This window comes from Balaenoptera physalus (genome assembly GCF_965194825.1).
Source record: "Balaenoptera physalus genome assembly, chromosome: 1".
Taxonomy (NCBI): Eukaryota; Metazoa; Chordata; class Mammalia; order Artiodactyla; family Balaenopteridae; genus Balaenoptera; species Balaenoptera physalus.
This window is the reverse complement of record NC_138882.1, coordinates 109,269,856-109,289,052: the sequence shown is the minus strand read 5'-3', so window position 1 is coordinate 109,289,052 and position 19,197 is coordinate 109,269,856. Positions and strand designations below refer to the sequence as shown.

Below are 19,197 nucleotides of genomic sequence, written 5' to 3'. Positions count from 1 at the left end.
CAGTTGCGGCAAGCGGGGGCCACTCTTGATCGTGGCGTGCGGGCCTCTCACTATCGCGGCCTCTCTTGTTGCGGAGCACAGGCTCCAGACGCGCAGGCTCAGTAGTTGTGGCTCACGGGCCCAGTTGCTCCGCAGCATGTGGGATCTTCCCAGACCAGGGCTCGAACCCGTGTCCCCTGCATTGGCAGGCAGATTCTCAACCACTGCGCCACCAGGGAAGCCCCCCAGGTTTTAATGTATGAATTTTGGGGGGACATGAATATTAAGTCCGTAGCACCAGGGTAACTGAAGTTTTAAACATCAGAGTTGCACAAAGCAAGCGCGGGCACGCACACACACACGCATACACGCAAGCACACAATTAATGTATCAGAACGTGGTCTTATATTTCAATTAGTCTCTTTCTTTTTTTCAGGTTTTATTCTTTTGCTTCAATCTCTTCCCTACTCTTTTTGCTCAGATGTTTTTTCTCCTTCTCTCCCTTTCTTATGTGCCTACAGGAGAAGAGCTAGGAAGGCTTTCTGGGAGAACCTAGGAGAGCTTCAGCAAGCTCCCCATTGCTCTCAGTTAAGTACTGGGTGGACAGTTCTCTAGTCAGTTTATTTCAAAGGCATTTTGGGGGTTTGGCTGGAGATTGGGGAGGTGCATTCTGGCTCAGATACAATGAGCTTGCTCTCTATTGTCATTCGTGAGTTTCTCATGCTTATGAGAATAAATCCGTGCTCAGCACATTGAGGAACTCAGTTCAGCTAGGCTCTGCTTGAACATTTTTAAGGTCTAGCTGCAGGAAGTCTATGGTAGATTGAATGCACAAATGGCCCTTGTTCTCCACCCATCTTTGTGTCCACCCTTCTGCAATGTGCCTTTGCAGCTCCTCCCTCACTCCTTGGAAAATGGCTGGCCTTGGGACTTGCCTTGGCCCATCTCAACTGAATGAGATGAAATTGATAATGTGCCAGAGTCTTGCATGTTTCTGCTCTAACTTGGCCCCAATGTGAAGCAGCTTAGCTAGTCTGAAGGAGAGATCATGCAGAGAAAATTTCAGTTGTCCCAAGTGAAGCCATCCTAGACTAGCCTACATCCGGATGATCCCCATACATTGGAGAACGTCCAGCCAAGATCAACAGAGCTGTCAACTTGGTCACGGATGCATGAATGAACCCAGCTCGGACTAGAAAAATGGCTCGGCTAAACCATAGATTTGTGAGAATAGTATTTGCTTATTATTATGGCATTTGACTTTTTTTTTAAAGCTCAGCAATAAATAGTACAGTGTCATTTATAGAGGCAAAGGGTTTTTTTTTTTAACTTTAGCTGTTGCTGTAATCTATAAAAATGTCCTTTGCTTAGTCCCAAGAGTAGGTAGCTGGTAAACTCCAAGCCAATTCTCCCACCTTAACTTTAAACAGACCTCTTAGGACACCATCAGTGTCAGAGCTGCTGATCTATCCAACCTGGAGGAGTAGGGACCATGTCTCTCTTTCTAACCACTGTTTAGTTGGCCCACTGCAAATTTTCTGGTGTACAGAATCTCTCTATAATATTTGCTGAATGAGTGAAGGCCTAAAGGCCTTTTTGAGGAAGAACAATATCTCTAGGGAAATCTGATTAATACTCAAAATGTATCAATATTTTGGAAAGGTTTTTCTTTTTCTTTTTTAAATATCAAATTTTAAATACACCTTTTTTCCTCAATTTTAAAATGCACCTCTTTTTTTCCTCCTGGGAAGAAAAAAAACTTTTTCCCCTTTTCTACAACTGATAGTATTTCAGTGCAAAATGAAAATGGAAATGAATTTATAAATGCAATAATATGAAGGTCAACAGGCCAAAGGATGGTGTAAGAATCACCCTCATTAATATTGGCATCTTTGAGACATAAACTCTGAGTTTTTGTCTGATTGTTGGAGGTAGTTGCGTGCCCACTCATCTGTATTTCTTTTTGTCTGGAGGTCCTTGTGAGCAAGTCCACAGATTTGAAAATGGCAGTGTGAGTTTATAATTTAGATCCTATAATCCATCCATGGCTCACAATCTTGGAGTGGTGAGAGCAAACTTAATTTTTACTATACCTTGATCATGTCCTGAGGCTCTATCAGACCAAGAATCAGCTATGATCTAAAGTGAAGGAGACAGGAAAGAAGAATTTTTTTTTTTTAAAGTATTTGTTTATTTATTTATTTATGGCTGTGTTGGGTCTTCGTTTCTGTGCGAGGGCTTTCTCTAGTTGCGGCGAGTGGGGGCCACTCTTCATCGCGGTGCGCGGGCCTCTCACTGTCACGGCCTCTCTTGTTGCGGAGCACAGGCTCCAGACGCGCAGGCTCAGTAGTTGTGGCTCACGGGCCTAGTTGCTCCGCGGCATTTGGAATCTTCCCAGACCAGGGCTCGAACCCGTGTCCCCTGCATTGGCAGGCAGATTCTCAACCACTGTGCCACCAGGGAAGCCCAGGAAAGAAGAATTTGAATACTTTTATTTTTTCTTCTTGAAAGAGAATCATTCACTTAAAATCTGGAATAAATTTCCTTAATTGATATTTTAAAAGAATCATAACTCACAAAACTCATTAGAAAGACTATGCCTGCCAAATGTGAGATCCATGTTTGTAAGGTGTAAATAGAACCATTTGTTATATGTCCAGGGAAACTTTTTAGAGCATAAAATAAAAATTTAATAAATGGTACCCTAGAGGCAGGAACAACTGAGCACGGCCCCGTGGGGCTCCTAGGCACAAAGCCTATCTGTGTCCCCCATTTCTCTGATTACAGGAAACAGCCTTCATTCAGCCTCCATGACCTTCCCTGAGTTCCAATGGGCAGATCCAAACAGTAATTAATCAGGGAAGGGAGGGGATGTGAGACCAGGGAGAAACAAACAGTCAAGAGCAGCCTTGGGGCAAGGTCCTGTTTCCCCATTAACGGATACACACAACAATATCTTTGAACTATTTTGCAGATACTGAAACCCCCTCCAGGTGGGAGAAGTTAACGATTAACGATGGTATGCTGCACACATTCATGTAGACCCCAGACCAGTTGGACCTGAAGGTTGATGATGCTGACTCCTACTTACCTCCCCACGAACCCATCAGAAGAATGTCCGTGAGCTGATCACACCCTCTTTGAACAATTACTATAAAACTTCTATCTTCTCCAAGGGGGGGGGGGCACATAGTTTTTTGAGGCAGGAGCCCACTGTGTCCCCCTTTGCCTGGCAAAGGAATAAAGCTACTCTTTTCTACTTCACCCAAAACTCTGTCTCCAAGATTTGATTCGGCACCGGTGTACAGAGAAGCTGAGCTTTCGGCATCACAAGGTCATTTACAACTAGTCTTTAGCATCTTGCTCATACATAGGAGGCAGATTATGTAGTAGATTGTGTACCTGCTCAGTATCCCATATTGTCTCCAGGGGGTTGTGATTTGTAAATAAGGAAGTTGATGAGATCCCAGGATGGCCCATGGGATGCAGAGGGTCTTTTAGCTGCCCAAAGAACTGGTCCAATCTGAACCACTGTGATCCCCTTCCAAACATTCTCCAGTCGCTCTGGCAATCTGACTTCCATCAGGATAGCCAGCATTATTTATTCCTCTACCTCCAAGAAAGAATTAATACCTGGGAAAAAAAAATCAAACTTATTTTTTTTAATTTAATTTTTAAATTTTATTTGAAAAATACAATACACAGCAGAGAATTATTTCCTCCCCTACTGCTCTTTCACAAAGGAAACTGTATGGTAAATGTAACTGAGATATTTGGCTAGGATAGATCCTGAGAAAAGAGAGGCCCAGTTAGAAGTGGAATAGACAAAGTCTGTCAAAGAAGGTTCACCTCTCTTTTAACATAAAAGATCCTTTTAGATAATCTTAGGAATCAGATAAAACATGTGCAGAATTTCTGCCATGCAAACAGAGACTACTGAAATTTTCAGGCTGACCAATTTATACTGACCTGGGCCCCAAGTAACTAGAATAAAAAGATGTTTTTATCAGAAAGACATGTGTTTGCCTGCTTTCACTAGACTATCTATGTACATATTTACAAATGAATATTTTCTTAAATGTATTTTATCATTATTTTCAGTAACAGCATCATGGTTAAGGGCTCTTTGCTGACTTTTTGCCTTATGCATGTGTATCTTTTTATTCTTCTGAATTTCCTTCATGGCAGGATCATTCACTGCACAATCTTGGGTCCATGACATTTAAATATTACAGTTGACCTTACTCTGATCCTGGTTTAAATGTGGATTTCTGAGGAATTTATAACTCCTGCATTCAGACCGGGTTTAACCAGGTACAAAGATACATTTATATATCATATATAGCTAAGGCTTCCAACAAGAAAAATGTGACTAATTGGTTCCTTGAAGACTGATGCTAGAACCGAGAGAACAGATCTCTTTAAGTCTTACTGGTAATCATGCCTCCTAAGATATTATGATCATTCCCTCCACTTTCATTGCCAGTAAGTGAATTCCCCATCACTATTATTGCCTAAAAAGTCTTTAATGAGGGTCAAAGGCATTCCAAGCTTTTTTTGTGTTCTAAATTTCTACCGGAACTGAATTTTCTAGAGAAGTCTGAAAGGTAGAAACGTGAATTTTCTGTTTTTTTTTTTTTTTTTTCTGGCCCTATTAAAAGTGCTTTAACTCCCATGGTGATGAAAAAGAGTAAGTAACATCTATTTTGGGAGTAATGGACAAGTCTTTGGTTATATTTATTTTCTGATTTCTGTTAAAATAACAGAGAAAATTAAAAGTTTATTTCCTTTAGTTCTATCAAGGTTGGGAAGAACCTTCTCAGTCAATTAACCACTTCTCATATAAGACAAAGCTACTCTGCGCAGCTTTGAAAATCACAAAGTTATTGTTGAGCAGTACATTGAATGGTTTTCTCAGAGTCCAATTTATTTTCCTTACATTATGATTTTCATCCTTAATTCCACATGCTCAGTGTAAGGGAAGTCCCTCAGGGCCTCTCCTGAGGGGTGGGGTTAGGGCATGGGGGTGAGGGTTGCAGGAGAGACATCTGATTTAGGTTTTGACTTTACAAAAGACCTCACATCTAGACTCTTGACGTTATTTTTAAATAGGATTATAAATTGGTAAGTATATTGTTGTGCTTTGAAAAGTGTTCATTCTTAAAACACACATGTTTAAAATACAGCATAACTTTTATAACTTTATTTTGGCATTTCTTCATTTTTTGAAATGTAGATAGTTGCCCAGGACTCCATTGACCTCTGAACGGCCTCGATGTGTCCAAAGTGATATGGCAGCTGTGGCATATTTAAAAAGAATACTAGGGTCAGAAAATCTAAATTTAAACTTTAACTGCCTCTTACTAGTTGTGTGGAATTGGGCACATTATTTAACCTGCCTTGTCTTTATTTTTCTCATCTGTAACACTAAAGCCAAACTCTTAATGTTTACCCAGGGTTACTGTCAAGATTAAACGAAATAATAAATGAAAATGTACTTTGTAAACTATAACATACTACACATACGCAAAGTAAAATACATTAACTACATTTCTTACTTTTATATAATTTAAACTGCGTTGCCAGGGTGTGGTTCTTTGCTATTTAAATTATCTGGAAACTTGATTAGTAAAAGAATGGAGCCTTAGACCACTCTTGAGACAATTATCAGTGGAAAAATGCTCAATAAATAGGTATCATTGCTAAGGATTTAGTCACTTTGACTATCCTAAACACTGCCTGAATTCAAAAACTACAAGTCAACAATTAAACCACAACTGTCAGGAACAAAAATCCAAATAAATAATTTTTAATTATGATACATTACTTATTACAGTAAAAATTGGCAATTTTCCCCTTCAAAAGCAGAAGCACCAGTCTTAGAATTTATAGTATGAATGGTATTTTAAGTGAAATATAGCATAATATTATGTGCAAACATTATTTTAGTACAGAACATACTTTCTAAAAGTAAAGTAATTTCACACACTGAAATCTGTTAGAATGGAAATAAGTCATGCTGTATAATGAAATAAAAACCCCCATGACTTTCAAAGTCCACTTCAAATGAAACATGGTATGCTGCCGAATAGAAGATACATGAAAAATTAAAAAGCTTGACTAGCTCAAAATAGAGGGACTTCTTACACAAATATGACTCGCGAAGAGGTTTCTTTTCACATGGTCTCAGTGATTCTGTGAGAAACTGAAGTGAAGGTTTTATTTCAGAATTAATTTTTGTTCATTGGTCATCATTTTTTATTGAACACCTGCCTACTCTGTGTGAGGCTTTGTTATAGGTGCTGGGGAGACAGAGAAGAAAGACACAGTCCTGCCCTTGAGGAGCTCACAGTCTAGTGGGGGAAACAGATAAGTTGACACTGATTTTTAAATTATAAAAATGATTAGACAACTTGATAAACTTTTTTGTCATCAAACACACTTTGGGTGTTATGAATGGATGGTGAAAAGGGACGATGTCCAATGCAGTGAAAGACCATCTGCTTCAATATCATGTGACTTCTGCGAAGGCAGTGATGTGGTTCTGCAAAAAGGAAAAGGAATTACAAAGTCAGAGCCTTGGGAAAACTGGCTTCGTAAAAGATTCAGTGCTTTTACAAATAAGCATTAGCCTCATATAAAACTGTAGCCCAGGTACGTTTAAACTGCAAAAGCATACAGCATTATTCAAATGAGTTGTACATATTATTACATAAATTTGGCTGCTAATTATACATTTTATTCAATATTATTAATTAACCAAATAGAGTAAAATGTTATACCTGCCTTATTCAAAATTAACACTGAAATTTGGAGAGATAAAAATGGCAATGCCAGACATGTTAATATTCTGTTCAGCGTTAATGGAATTTTAATGCTGCATGTTGGAGTTTCAGATTAATTGCTCCCTGTGAGACAGATGGCATAGAGGGAGTGGTGAAATGTTCAGACTGAAATGGCATTTGCTAGTTGACAAAGATCTCCTTTAAACACTTCATTTTTGATGCATGAATCCAGACTACAGACTGCAGTCTCTGTTGTTTTACCTCAACCAGAAAATTCTTTAAGGAGCTTTTTAACTTTTTTTTGTTGTTGTTTGTTTAAGCAACTGAATTGTGTACAAAGGAACCCTGCGGAATGGCTAATATTTAAATGGTTTCAGACATGCAACAGGCCATACCATGGCTGCTGAAATACTGCAGTGGAAAATCGACATGACATAATTAATCATGCCACATATAGGTCATGTCAAGAGCTAACTTAAGTGACAGCCCCAACCGATAACAGCAGCATTATGGAAGGGTTTTACCATCAAATTACCTGTTTGGAATGTTCTTCATAGTAGCTTGGACTCTTTATAAGTCAAAGACATCATAAATAGAATTTCACGTAATGAATGCATGCCATGAGATTTCTTCCATGTATGTGTAGCTCTTTTCAAGTTAAGGTGTTTCAAATAGCTTAAACATTTTCTGAATGTATGTGAATAAATTAAAATTCATTTTCACTGAATTGAGGCATATTAACCACAACTAGAAGGATATTACTAACCACAGCTTAAGGCATTATTTTCTAGGTGTGACCCACTTAAGCCTAGAGAAAAACAATATCAGTAAGAATCAGTAGTGAGCAGAGCATGCGGACCCTTTTACTAACTGCTGACAAGACCTTAGATACTTTAATTTCCCATTTAAAAAAAATGCATGATGAAAACATTGGCAAATTCAGCAGTTCATCTCTAAGTTTTCTTGAGTTTTCCTTCCAAAAGCACAAGCGTGACTTTAGGACAAAAAATATTTGTCAGAGTTATATAATGCACTATGATTGAGTAAAAGCCATAAGAAGTGTGGAAACAGTACATCATAGTTTTTATTTCCAGTGGCCCCATGGGGACTTGAAATCTGTGAACTGAAATAATACAGTTTGATATACAGTGCTTCAGTACAAAACTGACAGGAGTGCACTCCTCTGGACAGGACCTAGCACATAGTAATTTCTGGAAAGATGTTAAGATATAAATTGAAGATTAATCGGTCAGTGGCAACTGGAGGGTAGGGAAAGGGTGAAGACCTGACAGTAAAAAGAAAGGAAAGGAGATTAAAACAAGGGAGAGAAAATGGATGTTGTTCCAAAGGCCACTGGCCAAGGTATAAGTGTTCCCTTAACCTAAATAATAAAGTGTCCACAAGGCTCATTAAATTTGCTGAAGATGAGCCTAAGTGAAGGGGACAACCATCACCTTGGAAGATAGAACTGAAATGTTAAAAGACCTTAATAAAGCAAAGAAAGTATCAGAAACAAATCACTGATAATCAATGCAAGGGAGAACACAAGCAGAGTAAGAAAAACCAAGGGATAGGTACAAGCTGGAGAGAGTGACAAAGAATGTGCAATGACTGACTGTAGGGAGAGCATATGAATTATCATCTAAACCTGGACATACTGGGGGAGAAAAGGGATGCTAATCATACACAGGGATGACAGGCTTAAACTGGGGCTGTCCCAAATAGGGACGCGAGGTCACCTTAGAAGTGAGACATTGAACGGATAACTGTAAGTGTGCTATCGAGAACCAGGAAATCCTGGATTCAGTCTTGCCATTTAAAAGCACGTTTTGGTGACCACTAGATCTTCCCTTCACTGCCCATAAATTCTGAACGATACTACCCCTTTCTTTATGCTAAGTCATTACCAGGTTAAACTTCAAGGGTAAACAGTTTGTTTCCAGACTGACTCCACTTTCAGATCCCAGGGCTCTGGGGAAATGCCTGCTTTTTCCAATTAGTACCCTTTCACTTTCACATCACAATTAAGTTCTAATCTCTGAGTTGATTTTTCCTATTTGACTGGAATTAGAAGGGTTCTACTTAGGGCTTATCATTTAAAGGTGGTCATTAGATAAACAGATGAAAGTAAATAACAAAGTGACTATGCAAAGGGAAGAGAAAATAAAGGGGAAATTTAATAAGTTTCCAAGTACATGAAAGGAGCAGACAGAGAGCACAGGGACCATCTGTTTATTAATTTCACTAAGAGCAAATAAACCCACACCACAGACTGAAAGAGATGGACCTTATATCTCAGTATGCTTTAAGAAATAAGATGAATTCTCATCTAGCACAGGAGCAGTTTTTCCCTGAAAGAATCTAGAGAAAGGACAAACTAATCACTTAAAGTCCTTACCATCTCTAAGACTCTATGATTCTATATTATAACAATTACATGCATGTAAATGCATGATTTGAAATATTCAAATGGTATAATTCCTATGCAGGAAGTTATGATATTGCCCACTTCATCAGCATTTTTCTCAGTAATATTTAAAAAAACAGAATTGCACTTAATATTTTCAGATCACCTGTCTTGAGGAATGGACTCCCTATGAGGCAAACTAGGTGACAAGGATATTCCCCTTTTAATCCGGCTGAATTCTTAATATGCAATACTAAATCTTATTAGTAGATGATAGTGCAAACACTCAACAGGCAAACCAAAAACTCATGCATAGAAGCTTAATTCAGAGTCACAAGAAGAAAGTGGTCATATAAATCATCAGTGCAATTATACATACAGAGGATTAGAGTGGAGATAACAAAGCTTGGGTCCAAAGAGTTGAAGATTAGAATATGCTACATGCATTAGAAAGTGTTCATTCAAGTCCACAGCAAATCAGTGAGCAAAATACTGAATCCAGTCCTTGAGTGCAGAGGTCCCACGGAAAAACAAGCGCTTGTTTCTGAAAAGTAGTTTTGGATTCTTAAATTTGATAAACTCTATGTCTCTAGCATGTCAATTTTTGAAGCCTTAAGTTCTATGTGAAAACTTCTGTTTTCCTATTTATTCTATACCCCCAGTTGTATAAATTATGCTTTGGAATTTTAAAAAGTTACTTAAAACAAAACTGTCATTTACTTACGACATGAAAATTTGGTGATGACTTGCCACCTGACAAGATCTGCCACTCGTCATTTCTCTTTGAGAAAACAGAGGGAGATGCAAAATGAGCACCTCAGGTAAGAAAACAAAAAAGTCACTACTATTAAGGGCTATTTCACTGAGGAATGCTAATTTCCCATTAATTAGTGGAAAAAAATCAGTGAAAAAACAAAATATATTTGAATAAATATATTCAAAATTTTATATTGAATAAAAATAACAATAACAACCCAAACAATCTAGTATCTAGATCCCTTTTCGTTGTAATGGAAACCTGCACAAAAGGACACGGTTTCTGTATTTGCCTTAGCTTTGCAACCAACTCCAACACCAGTGCGCTCTAGCGCACATACGTTTATTGCCTTAATTGAAGGTGTTCACAGTGGCTGATTCCCATTATCCAGCTGAAGAGCCTTGCAAGACAGCCTTTAAAGGACCTTCCCTGTGAATTTTCTTCTTGATCACTCTCAATAGGTTGGATTTGGGACACCTACAAAATGTATTTTATATATTATTTCAGTGTTTATTTAAATATTGACTGACTTACTTGGATAAAGTGCTAGTCTATTTAAAGTTCTACGCTGTTACATTGCTGGACCAAATACTGAGGTTAAATTTGTTCCAGTTTCTTTCTTTCTGGATGATTATAAACAGCTTTTGTTTTTTAACAGGAGGTTATCAGCAATCAGCTTTTACGCTAAACTTAAGCATAAAATGGGATCTGTGCATATGATGTCTAACTCAATGATTTGTGTCCTCAGCTCTATTGGTAAGGAAGCTGTGTGGCACAGTGGACTCTGCAGTCAGGTAGTGTGAATGTCAAGTGTTTGAAGGTGGGCTCTGTACCAACTGAAATTTTCACAAGCAATTTAACCTTTCAGAGACCTAGCTTTCTCATTCGTGAAATGGAAATAATAATACCTATTTGAATGGATTTTTATTAAGATTAAATGAGATGATATGCACAAAGGTCCTTGTCTCTACTCAAACATATCATTATATCAATAGTTGTCTGTAAAAGCCAGAGAAACAAGATAAAAAAGTAAAAGAAAAGAAAGACAAAGAGAGAGAATGAAGTCAAGAAGATTTTTATAATTGGTTGGAATTTTACAATGCTATTGTCTACAATTCTAATATCCAAACAAACTTTAAAACCCAAATGTTTTTGGTAAAATTGGTGCAAACTCATTTGGTGGTAAAAAACAAACCTGAATAGCTGTGAGGCAATTTGTACTCTGTTATGCTGTGGAAATATCCATCTTTGACTACAAAGTGATGCCCAAGATCCTGCTTGTGTAACAGAATACACAGTATTTTTCCCTAAAATATAAAATATTTTAATCCTGAAAAACATCTAGCACTAATGATTTAGGAAAAGGAATCATGGTCCTATAAGAATCAACAATTATTACAGACACAACCTACATTTTATCAGGGGAAGGTGGATGGATGTCATACTCCCCAATATTGGCTATCTTTATTTTGCTATTTGCTTCCTTCCTTCATTCACTGTGTCTCTTGATGAAGGCAAAATGCGTAAGAGAAGAAAGAAGGAAGAAAAGCAGTAGCTTATGAAGTGTGTGCTCTTAGACTCTACTTTGTCACATTGTTTTCCTCCTGGTAGGTTGTGAAGTCGGTGAGTATTTTAGAAAAGAGAAATGGTGTTAGGTCCATATTAGAAGAAATTATTAGAGAACTTCAAACTTGAGACTACGAAACATTATAAAGTTCATCTAAGCAATTTCTTGTTTTAAAAAGTTGGGGATGTGAAGACATAAAAGATAAATGTGACAGAACCAGAGTTCTCTCAGGAAAGATGACTTTTTGGGAACTATTTCTTTTTTTTATAGTGGTTCTGTTTCAATTCAGAGTTTTATATTAGCTCAGAGTTTTGTTTCTTCGCAGGAATTTCCTTTTACACCAGTCTGAGAACCACTGCCAAAAGGTACAGAAAAGTGATTAGTTAGCAATGTGAGCACTGCCAGGTATATACAATCAATTCTTTCTTAAAATATTATTTCTCTGGTAAAAAGAGCATTGCCTAAAAAAGCAGTAATCCTGAATGATTCTCAAAAAAAGAAAAAATCTCTGTGTTTAAATACTTCTGGGAACAGCTGCACATTTCTTTCCTTGCTTAGAGCTTCACGGGGCATAAGGTATTGAGAAGATGTGTAATAAACTCTTGGGTTTCACTGTAACTCAGTGTTTCCCAATGCACCGACATGAAACTCCAAGTAAGTCTATTAATACTAATGTGTTTATGGTCCTTAGTGGATGTGGGTATCCCTGGACTCTATCCAAAGTTTCTTAACTTCCCTAACTCTAATGACCTGTCCAACACACTTTTAGCCCATATTCACAACTATGTTCTCAACCATCAACCCAATTTACCTCCTGGCCTACTTCCCTCATACTACAAAGTTTCTTTGGCCATTTTAGAAATTTCCCAACCAATAATTGTTCATCTGCTCCAGCTCATCTTGCTTCTTTTCAATTCTATTTCTATTACATTCATTCTGGACCCCATTTGAACTCTCTTTAATGGCATCCTCAAGTCTCTTGCCCCAGTGCTCTTACCTCACTTGCCAAATAAAACCTTGGTGCAAGCTGGTTCCTCTATCTGGAATATTTTTCTCTCCTTCTCCCATGGCCACCAGTCCTTCAGATCTCTACTTAAGAGGATGTTGTAAGCATCGCTAAGTTTGGATGGGTCCCCGTTTATGTGCTCCTCTAGCATAACTATCATCACCCTGTTCTGAATTTGCTTATAAAATTATTTATAAAATCTATAAAAGTACAGACTCATGAGACTGTAAACTCATGAGTCCTGGGAAAGGTACCATAGTGCTGCTTACTTGATATTTGTTACATGTTTCATATATTACAAACCTAATAACAAATAAAATGTTACTATACATAATGAATGATGGTAAAAAAGGTAACTCACCCATAAATTGTACCCATGCCTTCTTTTACACTAGTATTTTAATCTAACTAATGGCTTCTTATTTATTTTATTTCTCTTTAACTTTTTAAAATGCATTATATTTGCTAAATAAGCAGCCCAATGTTACTTGACAGAGAAGAATCAGAGGATGTGAGTATGAATCAAGTGCATGATAAGTTCTTGTATAACCAGGAGCTGATTAAAACTCCTTATTTAAAAACTTGCCTATTTTCAGAAAGAGGTAACAGTCAATAAAAATCTGGATGAGCTACATCAAGAGTAATTTCAGAACCATTCAAACCCATAAGGGCCATTAGGCATGACAAAGATACTTCAGAAAAATTTTGTAAAGGTAAACATATTGAATATATTTACCATACAAACCAACAATCCCATTCCTAGGTATTTATCCAAGAGATTGAAAAATATACATTTACACAAAAACCTGTGCATGAATTTTTATATCAGCTTTATTCATAATTGGGAAAAACTGGAAACAGCCCAAATATCCTTCAATTGGTAAATGGATTTTTAAAAATGGTGGTATATCCTATACAACAGAATACCACTCAGCAATTAAAAGGAAAAAAAGAAAACAGGTAACAACATGAATGAATCTCAAATGCATTATGCAAGGTGAAAGAAGACTCAAAAGGCTACATACTATATGAGTCCATTTATATGACATCCTGGAAAAGGTAAAACTATAGGAACAGAAAAAAGATAGTGGTTGCCAGGGGTTGGGGGCTAAAGGAGGGGTTGGCTACCATTTTAGGGTGATAGAAATGTTCTATAACTTGATTGTGGTTATGATTACATGATGGTAGGCATTTGTCAAAACTCATAAAACTATATGCTAAAAAGGGAATTTTATAGGATGTAAATTATGCCTTTAATAAACCCCAATTAAAAAAAGTAGTACCATTAAGCCACTCTATGAATTAAGTCTAAGGGCCAAGTGGTGACTAGAATTTGATTTGTCAGTTATTGAACTATTGTTTCAATATTTGTTTCAGTCACAAAAAGGGAAATACAAAATAAATGTATGAGAAGGTATTCAAAAGACACAAATTAAAATGAGGTACTTCATTTATTTTTGACCTATAAGATTGGTGAAGATTGTTAAGAACAATATTCTCCATTCTTGGTTTGATGTGAATCAAACCAAAAACCTTAGGGGTACTCATCCTTTTTTTTTCCAGCATTTCCACTTCTATAAATATATGTTAAATAAGTTATTCATTGAACTTACAAATATATCTATTTTAGAGATGTTTACCCTAGTATTGTTTATAATTGTGGGAAATTGGAAGTGGAAGCAATCCTCTGCCTAACAAAAGTAATGATGAATTGATATGGATTAAAGCTTTTCAATGTAGTTCTATATTGTAATTCTATGTGCACAGCACAGTGATTATGATTTGGAGCTCTGCAGTGATAAACATGGAACATAAATAAAAAATGGAAAAAACAGTTCCGTATTCCAATTTCAGAATGCAGGTTATGTGACCCTGGGCAAATTACTTAACCTCTTTCAGTCTCCTTCTCTGTAAAATCGGAATAACAAGCTACACTCAAATGATTTCTGTAAAAACTAAAATGGCATTTTATGTGTGATGTTCTTTGCATAATTCTGGACACATATTAGGTTCTCACTGAAGATTAGCTTTTACAGTTATGCTTGATATGATTACATATTCATTGATCTGTGAGCATACTCATGATATACTGTTACATGAGCAAAAGCTGGCTACAGAAGGGAGCATCTAGGGAGGTCCTGTACCACACACAAACTCAGACACATACTCATGGGGCCTCGAAGGCTATTTTAAGAAAATATGTCCAGTGATTACTGTGGTAGGATATGGATATTTCCTATTCATTACTGTTTTGCTTATCCAGATTTTCAAATTTTAAATCATTTACATAAGTTACTTGTTGCTCCTTTAACAGAAACAACAAACAACAAAAACTAAGTGTGGTTGTTTCATAAGACTGGGAATGGGGTCATTGTTTATTTTCCTAGTTTTAGTCAAATAAAACTGTATTTTCTCTACCAAAAATGTTCATAGTGTCATGGTGCTCTGGACTGATTTTGAAGGCTGCCATAGTGTCTCTAGGACAGTCTACCAAAACGGAACCAATCTGAGAGAAGAGGGGGATGAATGGGTGGAAGAAGTTTTCCATGTGTAACTAACGATGTGTGCACTGAGAATGATTTTTTTAATCTATCATTGTCTTATTCTGTCCTTAACTAATGACTGCACGAATCATATAATTAAAAAATGCAGTCATCAACTCTATATTTATTCATAAAATGAGATGAGAGAGCTTGTTTATATTCAAAAGTAATTTACTGAAAAGACGCTTTTATAAAAGGCCTGCTAGATATGACTGAACAAAAAAATCTGGCTTTTATTCTTTGTGTAGTATATTATGATTTATAAATAGTGTGGAGAAATAAATAATGAATATATGTAAGTACAAATAGGAAAAATGACATATGGCAAAGTAATATCAGTATATGCTAATTTTTCTAACCTAAAATGTTGATGCCTGGTTGGAATTTTTAAGCTTCCATTTTCAATTGCCTTTTTTAATCAATATTAAATTTAACAAATGAGAACAGAGTACAGCATGTAAACATCGATTCACTTCAAATATTCTTCATAAGTGCTCAAAGCTTAGATTGAGAAAAAAGGCCTAAAATATAAAGATATTTTGTTCCACTAACTATTCCAATACCTGATCACTAATACAGTTGTTTTGACTAGGTCCTATGTAACATTTACATTACAGTTCAGCAGCTCTGTTAAACAAAGATTTGCATTATAGAAAAGTAACTGAATCTTAAATAGATTGCCATTGTTATTCAAACACAACATTTTGAAACCTCAAAAGAATTTATCACAGAGAGCACCATAAGGTATAATCATATTTGTCTTGGCAAGAAACCACAGGATTGTTTTGCTGTTGCTATGACACTAATGTATGCAACATTTTATACTATAAGATTTTCTGCCACATGTGCTATGTATGACATAGACAATCTGTATAAATTTTTAAATCCATGAAATATATCTATAAGGGTATCCTATCCTGTAATAAAATGAAAATCCTATTAAGCGAATCATTATTGTTACAGGAGGGAACTAACTTGTGTTAAGCACCCACCATGTGCCAAGAAGTTCATTTGGGATCTGTTAATCTCAACAATTACTCCATAAGGAAAACATTATTATATCAATCTTTTTGGAAAAGGAGAAGAGGAATAGTTTGTCTAACCCCGCCTAGTTCTAATGTAGACAAACCAAGCTTCAGACGCAGGACTGCCAGCTGCAAAAGCCTGTCCCTCCAACCTCCACCCCACCCCACTCTGCCTAAATTTCAGCTCAGGCTTCACCTTGATTTCTGTGATTTTATAACCTGCAAAACAGTCAATGTAAATGTCAGTGCATGGGCTTTCCTGGGTCACCGTGAATTCCCTTGGAATTTTCCTATCCATATAGTTTTCCTTAGCAGCTGCCATGGGAATTAAACAAAACATGGTAATTTCTATCTGTATTAATACACACTCCTTATGCCATTTCCAGATTTTTCGAGCTGTCATCACTGGTTACCACTTTCACTCAGGTGATGCTTCTGTTAATCAGGAAGTGCTTTCACACAACGAAGCTTCTTGCGTAGTGCAGGTTAGTGAAAAGTCCCCGACTCGATGTACAAAACTGGAATCTTGTAAATTATTCCTAGCATTACCTTCCCTTTCTTGCTGTTGGCAAGAGGGAATTACCTTTGGTTTAAATGATTAGCTCACATAAACCTAAGAAAAAATGATGCTTAGGCTTAGATGGAAAAAAAATTTTTTTTCTCAAAAAGCATTTCCTATACCTGGCGCTATCCACTAAGTGAGTTCTCAAAGCGATCTCAAATGAGCCAGCCATTAAGTGGCTATAGTGGCCTGTTCTATTTGCCTTAATAAAACTATGTAGATTATCAACTCCTCTCAGATTTATTGGAAATATTCCATTTTCTGTCAAACCCCATCTATCCTTACATTTAGTTTTGAATATTTTTGTTCCCTTGCTAGATAGTGAGTGTCCCTTTCTTTAGATTTGCTGTTTGGCATCAATTAAAATTGATAATGCATAAGCATACATCATGCGTATGTGCTTACCTATGCAAATCTGAATGGCAGCATTCTTGCCCTCAGAACAAGCAGAGGGCAAGAGGAACAAAAAACAAAAAGCACTTGGTGTTTTGTTTCTGGGATGAATGCAGCTTGAGCCGGGAGGATCCCTGGTAGGAAGGAAGCCAAGGTGCTCCTTTTCCGTTAGTTATGGCCAAGAGAGATGTCTGAAGACAGGACAGGAAAACGCCATAGATGAAAGGCCAGCACGTTTCTTGAGGTGGGTGGGGGGGAGGGATAGTCTTCTTAGTGACACCCTGGTCAGCAGTTAGCCTTCTTCACTGTAAAGCCCTGGTATGGTTAGATAACCCCTGCATATAGACCGAATGCTTGTGTGCCCCCAAATTCGTATGTTGAAACCTAATCCCCAACATGATGATATCAGGAAATGGGGCTTTTGGGAGGTGATTAGCTCCTAAGGGCGGAGTCTTTGATGAATGGGATAAGTATTCTTATAAAGACCCTAGAGAACTCCCTCACCCCTGCTGCCATGTGAAGGCACAGGGAGAAGATGGCCATCTATGAACCAGGAAGTGAGCCCTCACCAGAGACTGAATCTGCCAGTGCCTTGATCTTAAGACATCCTAGCCTCCAGGATGGTGAGAAATAAATTTCTGTTATTTATAAGCCACTAGTCTATAGTATTTTGTTATAGCAGCCTATACAACTCCTCTGATCAGAACAAGCACCCGACCAAAAGAGACTTTGCCAAATGATGCCTGGTCAGTCAATATGGCATAACATGGCTGTATTGAGGTCTAGATCTTTATCATCTATCTGGATTTTTACAACAGCCTCTCAGATTGGTTTTTGTTTGGTTTTGTTTTGCTGCAGTGTTGCTCTCCTTCAATATATTCTCCGTTCTGAACACGCCATTTCCTTCCTTACCCTCATTCCTTCATGGTTCCCCTTTGCTTACAGGGTAAGAACCAACTTCACAGTGTTGCATAAAAGACCCTTCACAAATTTTCATCAAACATGACAGAGAGTACTTTTCCATATACTTCTTTTTCATTTGCATTTGATCTCTAATGATGTGCCTATTCATGAACTTTGCCCAGTTTTCAATTAGGATGTTTTATAGATTACAGACATTAACCCATTGGCAAGTGTGTAGTTTATATCTTACACTTTGTCATTGGCCTTTTTAAACTGTTTTAAACTACTCTTGATAAATTTTATTTTTAAAAACGCTTGAACCTAAATTTTTCTAGTCAGCAACGCAAGAATGAAACAGTAATATCGAGTCCCTCCTTTATAAAATCTACAAATTATCATACTTTGACAATTTTATTGGCATTATCTAAGATTTGTCTCATTTTGTCATTGCTGTATTAATTTATTTTGTTATAGATCTTCTCTTTAAATGAATTTTATAATTTTGCCCTGTTTCTGTCACTGCATTTACCACAGTCAATTCTAATTAAGTCTATATTTAAATGGTTTCCATTTTTCCTGCCAACTCATTCATAATATGACTTTTCTCAATTTGAGAGCTCTAGATATTGGTGTTTTGCTCAGTTAACTGGTAAATATCTTCTGGTATGAGTAAATATCTTCTTTCATGAGTAATATAGTTCCTGAATTCTTACACATGTGGTGCTTTATGATTATCTTAACACTTAAATGATCTTTTGGGTGGGAATAGAATTCCTATGTCACCACCTTTTCATGGAAACTCGTAAGACATTACTCCATTTTATTCTGGCATCTAATGCTACAGAGGGAGAAGTCTGAGGCTAGCATGCTGTTAGTCTTGGGTGGTATATTACTTTTGTGTGTATTAGTTTTCAGTAGGTACACTGTATTATAATCTCAAAAGCTCAGTTGGCTTCCAACAACAAATGTGTGTATATACCTCCTCATACTACATGTTGGTGGTCAGGTTCTATGGATCTGCTCCAAGCTACAGGTTGGGTGTTGGTCTGCTTCCCATGACTTCCCATTCTGGGACTCAGGCTGTCAGAACAGCCCGTATCTGGAACACAGCCTTCTCCTGGAAGAAGGCTCAAGAGCAACAGGGTAGGCAGAAGCTCATGATGGTTTTACAAGTTTCTGGTTGATGGGCTATCTATCAGGTTCACTCATATGTTATTGATCAAGTCCAAAATAAATGGAGCAGGAAGGATACTCTGCCTATAGAAGAGGG

General features: G+C 37.1%; 1 protein-coding gene across 7 annotated transcripts in view; it reads right to left on the bottom strand.

The window, feature by feature from the left end:
- Positions 1-4,595: 4,595 nt before the first annotated feature.
- PLPPR5 (phospholipid phosphatase related 5) overlaps positions 4,596-19,197 on the bottom strand; it is a 140,101-nt gene continuing 125,499 nt past the window's right edge. For 5 of the 7 annotated variants that reach the window (XM_082477962.1, XM_082477963.1, XM_082477960.1 and 2 more), the window contains one exon: positions 6,533-10,405. In XM_082477962.1, coding sequence (XP_082334088.1) covers positions 10,271-10,405 — 135 coding nt within the window. In that variant the 3' untranslated portion in view covers positions 6,533-10,270. The other 2 variants (XM_082477965.1, XM_082477966.1) reach the window with 1 other exon arrangement.